Source organism: Panthera onca, chromosome F2, assembly GCF_046562875.1.
Source record: "Panthera onca isolate mPanOnc1 chromosome F2, mPanOnc1 haplotype 2, whole genome shotgun sequence".
Taxonomy (NCBI): domain Eukaryota; kingdom Metazoa; phylum Chordata; class Mammalia; order Carnivora; family Felidae; genus Panthera; species Panthera onca.
In genome coordinates, this window is record NC_138356.1 from 7,515,300 (window position 1) to 7,527,813 (window position 12,514).

The 12,514-nt window shown below is 38.3% G+C and overlaps 1 protein-coding gene across 1 annotated transcript in view; it reads left to right on the forward strand.

Moving 5' to 3' along the window:
* The first annotated feature begins 747 nt into the window (after nt 1-747).
* LOC132664070 (uncharacterized) overlaps nt 748-12,514 on the forward strand; it is a 61,072-nt gene continuing 49,305 nt past the window's right edge. Inside the window, exons 1-3 of the mRNA XM_060610540.3 lie at nt 748-887; nt 992-1,023; nt 1,167-1,296. Coding sequence (XP_060466523.1) covers nt 1,191-1,296 — 106 coding nt within the window. The 5' untranslated portion in view covers nt 748-887; nt 992-1,023; nt 1,167-1,190. The remainder of the gene's footprint in view (nt 888-991; nt 1,024-1,166; nt 1,297-12,514) is intronic.

Here is a 12,514-nt window from a genome sequence, read left to right on the forward strand (position 1 = left end):
TTCACTTATTCCTGGTCACTAATGCTTTGCTGGGTAACTTTTTTGAAGATTAATTTTAGGGGCATCTGCTTCTATTTAGAAAGATATACAATATGTTTATCATCATTCTTGATGTAAGTTTAAATTTTTCTCATTAAATTAAGGTAGATTTAAAAAATATGATTAAATCTTCCTTGGTTTACCTGGAAAGATTTAAAAAAATATGATTTCTCCTATGAGAATGAAAGTCCCTGGCAAGAAAACTGATCCCCTGTGGACTAGGTCACAAATTAAGCTCGGTTATAATAAATGTACAAAATAAATGTTGCACGTGGCTTTTTATACAATGATGGCTTTGCTGACTTACTGTCACTAGGCCTTGATTTTTGGGTTATTCTTCCAAAGTGGTGATAGATTTGCTCTTTCTTTCAGCACTCTCCTGCCTCTTTCCCTATGGAACCAATAATAGGCGTTTATGAAATAACTGACTGTAGTTTGAAATGTAGTTGATGGCTTAAAACCAGGAATTTAATAACTGGTGCAGGGGGTGTAAGATCTGTGACCTTGACCAGCTAACTGACCGACTGACCTGTGGGTTAGGGGAAGCAGATACCTCTCCCATAATCTGATGGCAGCTTCTCCTCCCTCCCTTGCACTTTCTTAGTCACTTCATGCATTCCCTTTTCCATTTTCTGCTCTGCATGTGCCAACAAGATACCTATGACTTTTTGCAGTTCCTGTTACCCGTTATTTCTGACTTGATTCCATAATTGCCAGTGCTCAGTGTAAGTGTAAAGCCACAATATTCCTGATATATTTTTCTTTCCATAGATGGCTGGATCAAGGGGAAGATGATGGTAAAATTGCCAGAGAACTGTATGCCAGGGATAACAGTATCATTTTTGTGCGTGAGTGTCTTATATGCACATTGCTGGGAAGGTTCTCTTACGATGATTGAGGAAAGCATGACTCTGCTGAAATTAATGATTTTCTCTTTCCTTTATACCTTCAGGGCAGAAGCTAGAACTTAGTAGAAAAGAAACAGTAAGATTTTACTTTTGGCCTTAAATTATTTGGTATCAATAGTGTCCAAATTGCTATTTGATGTGTTAAAACAAAAACAGTATATAATGTTCTCTTTGTCTTCTCATGTTGGTGTTTTTGTTTTGTTTTGTTTTCATATTAAGTGGGCTGCAGAAAGATGGAAGTTTATGAAAGGAAATACTCTTCAGTTCTACAACAAGCTCACTGGAGGGTTTGTCCGTCTGCATCCAGATGGCACAGTTGATGCACTTGGAGAGAAGACAGACAAATGCGGTAAAGTCATTTGGCAAAGCAGCTGGTGCTGTGGCAGTTTTGGGAACTAGAGGAAGGCAGTTTAATTTATGGTTTTGCTTCTTTTCACATGGCTTTACACCAGTATTAGGCCATTGAAACAATTCACGACTTACACTAATACAAATAATCACTCGTGACACGCTTTAAATCCGGGCAGATGATGTCATTTTGCGGAACAGTACATCATGAAAAAACTTATATTTGCTATAAATTGAAGAATAAAATGTAGGCAATTAACATTAATTGTTCACAAAATTGAGCTCTTGAATGGTATGGCCATTAAGGAATTAGATTGGTTCTACTAAATATTGAGTGACTATTCTGTTCAAAACACTATGTTAAATAATTTGAGGGCCACAGAAATAACTAAGACAGTATTCTGAATTCCAGAGGGTCACAACCTAAAAACGAGGACAAACACATACGATTCTAATAATGATTTGGTTTTTCTTTTTTCTTGGTAGCTAGTGCCATCATAAAGATACAGAGGAAGAACTAGGCAAAGAAAGTCTAGATTTGACGTTTAGTGATGCCATGACCATAAGAACTAATGAAGAAGGGGCAAACTGATTATGTTAGATCTTTGACTATAAACCCAAACCTCTAACTCTTTTTGAAACAAATTTAGTATTTAAGCAAAATTTTCCAGCTGCGTCTGTGAATATGACTTTGCTGTACTTTGTTAGAAACCATGTTGTTTAATAGCCTCTAAGATATGCTGGAGATTTTTCCTCAAAATGTAACGTCCTCTACCTTATATTAGAGATCCCAAGGAATCATCCAGTTTTCTCCTCTATGAAAATACGTGGAAGGCTAAGAATACTTCCTAGTAGCTTCTCTTTCCAAAATTAATCTATCCCTTAGACATTTTCTTTACCTGTTGGTTCCCATTTGGAATGATTTACCTACTTAGATCATTCAAAGTGGCCCTTTATATCCAGGACCCTGGGGCTGGTGGTTTTTTCCTTATTGAATATAGTATATTGTATTTCCAAATGTGGTCGCAAAAGTATCTGCTATTGTTAAATCAGAAACTGTGAAGGATCTAAGTTTTGCCCTGTTTTCAGAAAACATGAGAGTACAGTCAAAGACCAAGACCATTCATTTCCCACAGCAAGTGCAGCAGCCAGAGCAACATCTTGCTTGGTTCCCCAAGTCTGAATCCCACAGCATTTGAGGTGAAGGCTTGATGGAACCTGCATATGTGGGTGGGTGCGTTAAAGGGGAGAAATCCCCCAAATCAGGAAACTCTGGTCTTATGTAGGGTTGCCCATCCTTCCTTTCAGAAAAAGAGCAAGAGAGACAGAGACAGAGAGAAAGGAGACAGACAACACCTTTTTTTATTCTGGAACATAAACAAATCTTCTCCAGGGAAGGGAAGGAAAGGCCTTTACCTTTTTATTCTCCTGGGAGCGAGAGGAGAGAGAGAGAGAGAGAGAGAGAGAGAGAGAGAGAGAGAGAGAAAGAGAAGGAGAGAGAAGGAAAGGAAGAGAGGGAGGGAGAGAGATGAGAGAAGAGGAGAAGAGAGGTAAGGGAAAGGAAGTGGAGGGGGAGAGATCTCTAAGCTTTATTATGACGGATTGTTTCCTTATATAAACCTTTTGTAAGTGTCTTTATTCAGAGGGCCGGCCTCTGCAGGAGAATGACAGATGTAGGGAGGATTGTCTTCTAACACTCATCATACAACCTAATGTGTAAAGGGACCTTGCCACTTCCACATCAAGAAGTGGAATTCATTTCCTTACTTACCCTTTACTGGGTCAAGCCTTTCTACACAGCTTGACTGATACAGTGCAGATGGGACAACACTGTAACTTGCAAAATCCGTATCTTCTACCTTTGTCTCTTGGATTAATTCCTCTTGGAAGCCAGTCCTCCTGCTACAAGAAAGCCCAGACAGCCATCAGAAAGAATTGATGCTCCGACAGCTCCAACTGAGTTCTTGCCCTGTAGTCAAATATGTGAGTTCCTGTGTAGACCACACTAACTGGTACATATGGAAAAGAGAAACTTTTTACCCCGAAGCATTTCTAGCGTCTTAATATGCTAGTCCTTTAATACATAAAGTAGAATGAGCAGTCCTCAACAAGGGAGGTACAGGATAGTATGAGTAATTTTCCTTGGCATAACTGGCATTTTTGCAACAGGAGGTCTTTTATGTGTGATAATTACTTGCAGCATTATTTCCTGATGTTATGCTCAGTATCCTATAAATTCACACTCATGAATCGGTTTTCACATGCCTGGAAAGTGTTGGGATGAACAGTGCTGACCCATGGACATCTTTTCAGGAAAATATTTTAAGAACTTGTCTCTGAGATAAGTTTGCTTACACTTTTCACTCTACAAAACAATGTTGTTTTTATCACCATGAAACAATAACTTTTGTTTAGTCATCAAGCTGATTGTAAATTTAGCTATTTCCATACGCAGAGAGTTAGATGCTCATTTCTCTGAGAGCTGCTAAACCATTTATTGGCAATACTGGACCTAAAAGCATGACACAGCGTGGGAAGATCTTTGAAATAGGTATTAAAAACAATACTATGCCAACATTGAGAATGACAATCATAAACAAGTCTTCTTGTCTTTAGTGTGATATCTTAGAACCAAAAAGAAGGGCCAGACAACCAAAGCAATTCAGTTTTTCATTCCAAACCCTTGATAGTTACTTTATGTCAGGGCCAATTTCACAAACTTCCCCTACCCCCAAATTTCAAAAGATTTACTATAAAATACAGCTTTCTGTAGTTTTCTCACTTTATAGTTTTGAAGAAAAAAATTCATAATCTAAATTGAGATTTGACTTATAGTCTAAGAGGAGTAAGCATGAATTTTAAAAATGTAAAATATATCATTCCACTGGAAGTTTCCAATTGTCATTATTGTCTTCTGTATCGTCTCTAAGAATCTAGGTCAATAGTTGTTCAATAGTCTCCCCTTATCCCTGGTTTCGCTTTTCACAGTTTCAGTTACTTGCAGTCAACTGCGATGTGGAAGCAGATGACCCTTCTTCTGACATGTCGTCAGAAGGTCAGTAGTAGCATGACACTATGTCACAATGCCTACGTCATTTACCACACTTCATTTCATCATGTAGGCATTTTATCATCTCACATCATCACCTGAAGAAAGGCGAGTACAATACAATAAGATATTTTGAGAGAGAGAAAGAGACCACATTCACATAACTTTTATTATAGTATATTATTATAATTGTCCTACCTTATTATTAGCTATTGTTAATCTCTTTCTGTTCCTAATTCATAAATTAAACTTTATTATAGGCATTTATGCAAAGGAAAAAACATGGAATATATAGGGTTTGGTACCATCTGCGGGCTTAGGCATCCACTGGAGGTTTTGCAGTGTATCCTCTGTGGATAAGGAGGAACTACTGTACCAGGTTTTGATGATGGATTTTTGATTTTTGTTTTTGGAGTGGTTATTTGGTTCCGTGTTAGACTAGCGCATGTGGAAGAGGTGACGACGTTCTTCAGTGTAGGAGTTTTAAAAATCTGTCCACAAATTACTTGACATGGACTTCTTCAAGATGTGGGCCCACTCTTCTCCCCTTGAATATGGGATGGACTAAGGGACTTTCTTCTAACAAATAGAATATGGCCTGGGCGGCTCAGTCAGTAGAGTGTCCAACTTTTGATTTCAGCTCAAGTCATGATCTCATGGTTCATAGGATCGAGCCCTATGTTGGGCTCTGTGCTGACAGCACTGAGCCTGCTTGGGATTCTCTTTCTCCCTCTCTCTTTGCCTCTCCCATGCTTTCTCTTTCAAAATAAATAAACCAAAAAAAAAAAAATGTTAGAAGTGATTGTGTGTGACTTTTGAAGCAAGGTCATAAAAGGCATTATAGATTTTTCCTGGTGTTCTTTTTGGATCACTCACTCTGGAGGAAGCCAACTGCCATGTCTTTAGGACATCCAAGCAACCCTATGGAGAGGGTTTCCAACTTGGAAAGGAACAGAAGCTTCTTACCAACAGCCATGTTGAGTGATCCATCTCATGAGAGTATCCTCCAGCCCCAGTCAAGCCTTCAAATGACAACAGCCCCAACCAACAACTTGAGTGTAATCTCATGAGAGACCCTGACCCAGAGTTACCCACCTGTAAAAAAGATGTGTCAGTATATTCTCACCCTGGACACTATGATGGATTCCACCTTCCCCTCACACTAAGTTATGGCAGCATCTCTCCTCTCTCTAATCTGGATTCTCATCATCTTTCTTGCATTGCTGATTCATTTCTACATTTTTTACTGGTGGATTAGGAAGTCGTGTATGTTCAGTTTTTTTTCTATACTGAAAACTATAAAACATTTTTGAAAGAAATTAAGGAAGACCTAAATAAGTAAAACAATATCCTATGTTCATGGATTGGAAGACTTAATATTGTGAAGATGACCGTACTTCCCCAAATTATCTACAGATTCGATTCAATCCCTGTCAAAATGCCTTTTCTACAGAAAAACTAATCCAAAATTTATATGGAATTCAAGGAACCCTGAATAGCCAAAACAGTACTGAAAAAGAACAAAATTGGAAGACTCACATTTCCTTATTGGACAAATTACTATAAAGCTACAGTAATCAAAATGGTATGGTATTGGCATAAATATTGACATATAGAACAATGGAATGGTGTTTTGTATATTTTATGGGATGATCAGTCAGGTGCAAAAGACACAGGAGAGGCTCAGAAAAACAAGTTTCATTATACTCACAGATCCTAAAGACAGGAGGCATAATATATCATGCAGGACCACAGAAAAACACCAGGGAATTCAGAATACAGAAGATAGGAGAGAGGGAGCACGTAGGCCATGACCTTTATTTGGATTTACATGGGAAAGGCAAGGAAGGGCAGGGTAAATAGTTTAGGATTGGCTAATTTGAATAGTTTCACTGAGTTTCGGACTATAGAGGTGGTCTCTAGTTGCCTGGTACTTGGTTCTGGGATGATTAAGACAGAGGAACGTTGCCTCCTGGGGTACGTGGGCCAGAAAGAGGAAGTATGACTCTAGATTGGGTAGTTTGAATATTACAGTACAGGTCTGCTGTAGTCTAGATCTTTTACTATCTCTAAGAATTTAGCCCAGAGTGACGCAGTCTCTCCCAGCCAGAAAAAATTTTAAGATGTCGAACCGTCATAATATACAGAAAACTTAAATTATACACAATGCAAGTAGAATTGGGAGCCTAGAAATAAACCTGTACATGTATGGTCATTGATTTTTGACAAGGGTGCCAAGACCTTCAATTGGGGAAATAATAGTCTGTTCAACAAATAGTGCTGGGACAACTGGATATCCAAATACAAAAGAATGGAGTTGGACCTTTGCCTCACACCATATACAAAATTTAAGTCAAATGGACCAAAGACATAAGATCTAAGACTATAAAACTCTTTGAAGGAAATATATGTGTATGTCTGCATATCGTTGGAATAGTCAGTGGTTTCTTGGATATGACATCAGAAGCACAAGCAACAAAACAAAAATAGGTAAGTTGGACATCATCAAATTGAAAACTCTTATGCATCACAGGATACTATTAAGAGATGGAAAGGTGACCCCCAAAATGGGGGAAGATATTTGCAAATCATATATCTGATCATGCTCTAGTACCCAGAATATATAAAAAGTTCTTAAAACTCAACAACATGATAAAAAAAAAAACTAAAAATGAGCATAGAAACTGAATAGACATTTAATCAAAGAAGATCTACAAATGGCCAAAAAATGCATAAAAAGATGTCCACTGTCATTAGTATTAGAAAAGTGCAAATCAAAACTACAGTGAGATAGTACTTCATACCCACTAGGATGGCTACAATAAAAATAACAGAAAAGAAAGACCTAAATATGAGACTTGAAACCACAAAATTGCTAGAAGAAAATATAGAGGCAGTAATTTCTTTGACATCAGCCATAGAAACATTTTTCTAGTTATGTCTCCTTTGGCAAGGGAAACAAAAGCAAAATTAAACTACTGGGACTACACCAAAATAAAAAGCTTTTGCACAGAAAAAAACCATCAACAAAACAAAAAGGCAGCCTACTGAATGGGAAAAGATACTTGCAAACGATATATCTGATAAGGGATTAATATCCAGAATATATAAAGAACTTACACAACTTCAAAACCAAAACCTCAAATAATTTAATTAAAAATGGGCAAAGGACCTGAATAGATATTTTGCACAGAAGATATACAGATGGCTTTTCATATGCATATGAAAAGATGCTCAACATCACTAATCACCAGGGAAATGCAAATTAAAACCACAGTAAGGTGTCACTTTACACCTGTCAGAACGGCAAAAACAAAAAACACGAGAAATAACAACTGTTGGTGAGTATGTGGAGAAAAAGGAACCCTTGTGCACTGTTGGTGGGAGTGCAAATTGTGACAGCCACTGTGGAAAACAGTATAAAGATTTCTTAAAAAAATTAAAAATAGAATTACCATATAATCAAGTAATTTTACTACTGGGTGTTTACTCAGAGAAAATGAAAACACTAATTTGAAAAGGTATATTCACCCCTATATTTATTGCAGCATTATTTATGATGAATGCATAAAGAAGAGGTAATACACACACACACACACACACACACACACACACACACACACACACACACAATCTTAGGTATAGAGAACAAATTGGTGATTGCCAGAGGGGAGGTGGATGGGGGATGGTGTGATAGATAAAGGGGATCAAGAGTACACTTACCTTGAACACTGAGAAATGTATAGGATTGTTGAATAGTATACACCTGAAACTAATATAACACTGTATATTAATTATACTTGAATAAAAAATGAAAAACTGTAATTGTTATTATAAAATTCTCATCTGGAAATTCCAAACAAACAACAGGACATAAGTGCTTGTGAGGATATGGAGAAATCAGAACCTTCATACGTTGCCAGTGGGAATGCAGAATGATTCAACTGCTTTGGAAAATGATTTGGCAATTAGTAAGTTAAACATAGAATTACCATGTGACCTAGCGTTTCCACTCTAAGAGAACTGAAAATAAAAATGTGTACATGAATGTTTACAGCACTATTTGCAATAGCCAAAAGACAGAAACAACCCAAATATCCGTCACCTGATGAGTGAACAAATGTGATATCCATACAATGGAACATTATTCAGCTGTACAAGGAATGAAGTACTGATTTATGCTGCAACATGAATGGACTGTGAAAACATGCTAAGTGAAAAGCCAGACATAAAAGATCAAATATTGAATGATTTCATTTATATGAAATATCAGAATAGGCAAATTTATAGAGACAAAAAGTGGATCGAAGGCTGCTGGAAGTGAGGGGAAGAGAGATTGACAGCTTAATGGCTACAGGTTTCTTTTGGGGTGATTATTTGCACAACACTGAATGTACCACTGAATTGTACACTTCAAAATGGTTAAAATGGTGCATTTTATGTTATTTTACTGTGGTTGACTAACATGAGAGCAGAGGTAAAATTTACATTTGTAGTTGTTACGGATTTGTACATTTGTTAACAATTTCTAACAAAAAAGGCAATAATGTGTTTTGGTAAAAGGACAACTCTTTCCAGTTCTCACAAAGGCATTATTTCACTTGCCAGTCTGGTTGATGGGAGCGCATTACAAACAAACAGGTGTAACAGGAAGAAGCAGAGTGGCAAACTGAGCCAGGAATGCACACTTCATATCACGACTTGAACTGGCTTTCTGTAAAGGGCCTCAGGACTGCAGTAGGTTGGAGGGGGTGGCTCTAGCACCTTCTCCTAGCACCTCGTCTTTTCGCTGTTCCCTACTGGAGTGGAAGATCCAGCGTTCTCCGGGAAGTTTTGGAGGTGTGTACGTGAAGACAACGTGTTGTCAGGGGACTGTTTCTCCCTGTGTCTCTCACATTTCTGTATGATCTGGGTCTCCTGCGCAAAGCTATCCGTGGCCACTTTAAGAATATCTGTATAAAGAGATACTGCAAGACAAAGAACATCTCCTTTCCTGAAGACCTTCAGGGATAGTAAGGTCTTCCGGCTTTCCTCAGAGAACATTTGTTTTCTAGTTAAGATAATCCCTCTCTGTGGTCAAAGATTGGGCGGGTTTGCAAGCAGTTCCTAATAAGCGTGGGGCTTTGCCCAGCTCGAAGTTCCTCGGGTGTGATCCCGCGTCACAGTGTGCAGTGGCAGTCACCTCGCCCTACTCTGCATTGCCCTGATGGGGCTCGGGGGTCAGGGGAATCGGCATGGACCTGCACTTTGTGCTGCCTGCTGGGCCGGGTCCAATAAACTACTTAAATTCAGCGAGGCTTGCTGTGTCCTCATGGCTGAATTCATGGAAGTGTGGCTGGCTGAGTAACAGCTGCCTGCTGCGTAGGGACTACTTGTCTATGTGATACACAGGTGTCTTCCTGCAGGCTGTCTGTCTGTCTGATGGCGAGAGAGTGGACTAGAAGTACTAGATCATAGGGAAGGACCATAGGAAGGTCAGAGGCTGACTTCAGCCCCTAATCTCTCTTGAATCTGAGGAATGGATTCCTGGGGTTCCAGGGATTTTAGACGAGGCACAGATGGACACGTAAACAGGTGCCATCTAGCTGCCCCGGATGGCTGCCCAGTGCAAAAAGGCCTCGCCTTGATAGGATTCTTCAATATCAGGAAGCTGTTGATGGTAGTACGAGAATGCTAATCTAGTGTGGCAGACACTAGAGTGGGCCTGTCAACAAGCTGGGCCTGCAATTCTGCATCCACAGTAATTCATATGAGCGATAAATCACATACTAACTTCACCTGGTGAGTGAAGGTGATGAGGGAAACCGGGAGAAACCAGGTAATGCTCCTTTCCCTTCCGAGTAGCTTCTAAGCAACCGCACCTGAGCTGAAAGCGAGAGGTACTTTGAAATTTCAAAGACTTGAGTTTCCTTCCTTCCTTCCTTCCTTCCTTCCTTCCTTCCTTCCTTCCTTCCTTCCTCTTTCTCTCTCCCTCTCCCTCCCCCTCCCCCTCCCCCTCCCTCCCTTTCTAATGTTTATTTTTGACAGACACAAAGCATGAGCGGAGGGAGGGGCAGAGAGAGACACACACACACACAGAATTCAAAGCAGGCTCCAGGCTCTGAGCTATCAGGAGGGAGTCCCATGTGGGCTCGAACCCACAAATTGTGAGATCATGACATGAGCCTAAGTCGGATGCTTAACCAACTGAGCCACCCAGATGCTCTATGACTTGAGATTTTAATACTCAAACTACAGGGGTAGGTTGTGATCTCAGGGTTCCTGAGTTTGAGCCCTGTATGGGGCTCTCTGCTGTTACCGTGCAGCCTGCGTTCGAACCTCTCTGCCCCTCCCTGATTTGCACGTGCTCTTAAAAAATACTCAAACTACAGCATAAAACATTTATCAGAGTTGATCTGTATGGTTTTTCTTTCAAATTAACAATTTTTTTTCATCATTCTAAAATAAATCCTGAAGGAAAATTTGTTAAAATTACATTAAATCTATATATTAACTTGGAAGAAATTCATGTCTTCAGTGTTCAGACTTTTCCTTTAGGAATTTGTCCTACACTTAGTTTTTCAGAACTTCATATATATTTTTAAACTATTTTCTCTCTTCACGTAGTTACTGCATTGCCTTGTTAGTGTTATGATGAAGGTTTTGGTTTCTATTATAAATAACCCCCTTTCTATTATAAATAACATATACATAAAAATAAAGAAATCTACAGCTTTTATGTTTTATTCAGTATTTAATAGGTGCCTATTTGTCAGGTATTTCTTTTGAATTTTACTGCTTTAAAGAGTTTTTTCAGGTATTACAAATATAATAAACTTATCTACTTCCCAATAGTTAGATCTGTTTTGATTTCAAGCACTTTTCAGCTGGCAAGAACATCCTTAAGAAGGCAAAATAATGTTGGTAATACTGACGTTCTCATTTTGTAACTAATATTAATGGAATGTCTTTATTGTTTATTTAGAATTGGGTATTTGAAGAGGAGTTGATAAATAATACCACCTTTTTCCCTTCCTGTGTACAGAATCAGTTACAGAATAAGATACAGAACGCAGACACATGGAAATTGAGATCTCCGCATTACTGCTGATGGGGTCAAATAAGGATATTAACTCTTACAAGTGACAAAGAGCTGCCCCTTACAAGTGACAAAGAGCACAGCAGAAAGGACCTTCCCTGAGGGTGGCTCCTTTGGGAACAGAAAGGGCCTAGACTGTAATACTAGCTTCTTTCAAAGCACCAAAGGTGCTCTATTCCATGGTATGGAGTGTAGGGGAGTGTGAGAGTCAGCATGGGGAAAGTAGATTCCCCCTTATATATAATGTGGTTATTGATTTTTAAATACTAGTCCTTTAGAGTGATAGAAAAAGTCACATATTTCTAATTTTACTAAGAACCCTATTAAAAATGATTTAAAAATTAAATATTACTACATTTCTCTGGCGTCTTCTGGATTCATGATACAGTTTTTCATATTAGATTTAGAGTTAATAAAGGTTACTTGAATAAATATATTTTCTTAAAACTAAGTATTTCTATTCTTATATTAAACTTTGCTTACTCATGGCAGATAACTCTCACTGTAATTTAAGTGAGATTTCTAGTTTTTTTTTTCTTTTTTAGAAATTATAAATTCTGTCCACAGGAGAGACTTATTAAATGTAAACACATACATACATACATACACACACACTTAAGTACTGGTCTGGATGTTGGAAACATTACAGGAATCAAACAAACAAAACCTGTGCCTGCTTAGAGTTTACATTCCAATGAGATTGGTGTATCTACTTTGGGAGGAGTGAGGAGTCTTTTCAACTTTAGATTTTACTAATTCTTTTTACTCTTCAGAGTTATTGAGACATAATTTATGTAAAACAATGTGTAAGTTTAGATACACAACACGATGATTTTATAAATGTATATATTGCAAAACGATTACCACAGTAGGGTTAGTTTACACATTTGTGTTAATGGCCTACAATTACAATTGTTTTTGTTGTTGTGAGAACAGTCAAGATCCAATCTCTGAGCAGCTTTCAGGTATCTGATACAGTATTGTTGGTAATAGTCACTATGCTGTATATTACACCCTCAGAACTCATTCATCTTGTAACTGGAAATTTGTACACTGGCCAGCATCTCATTTCCCCCACCTCTCGGCCTAGCA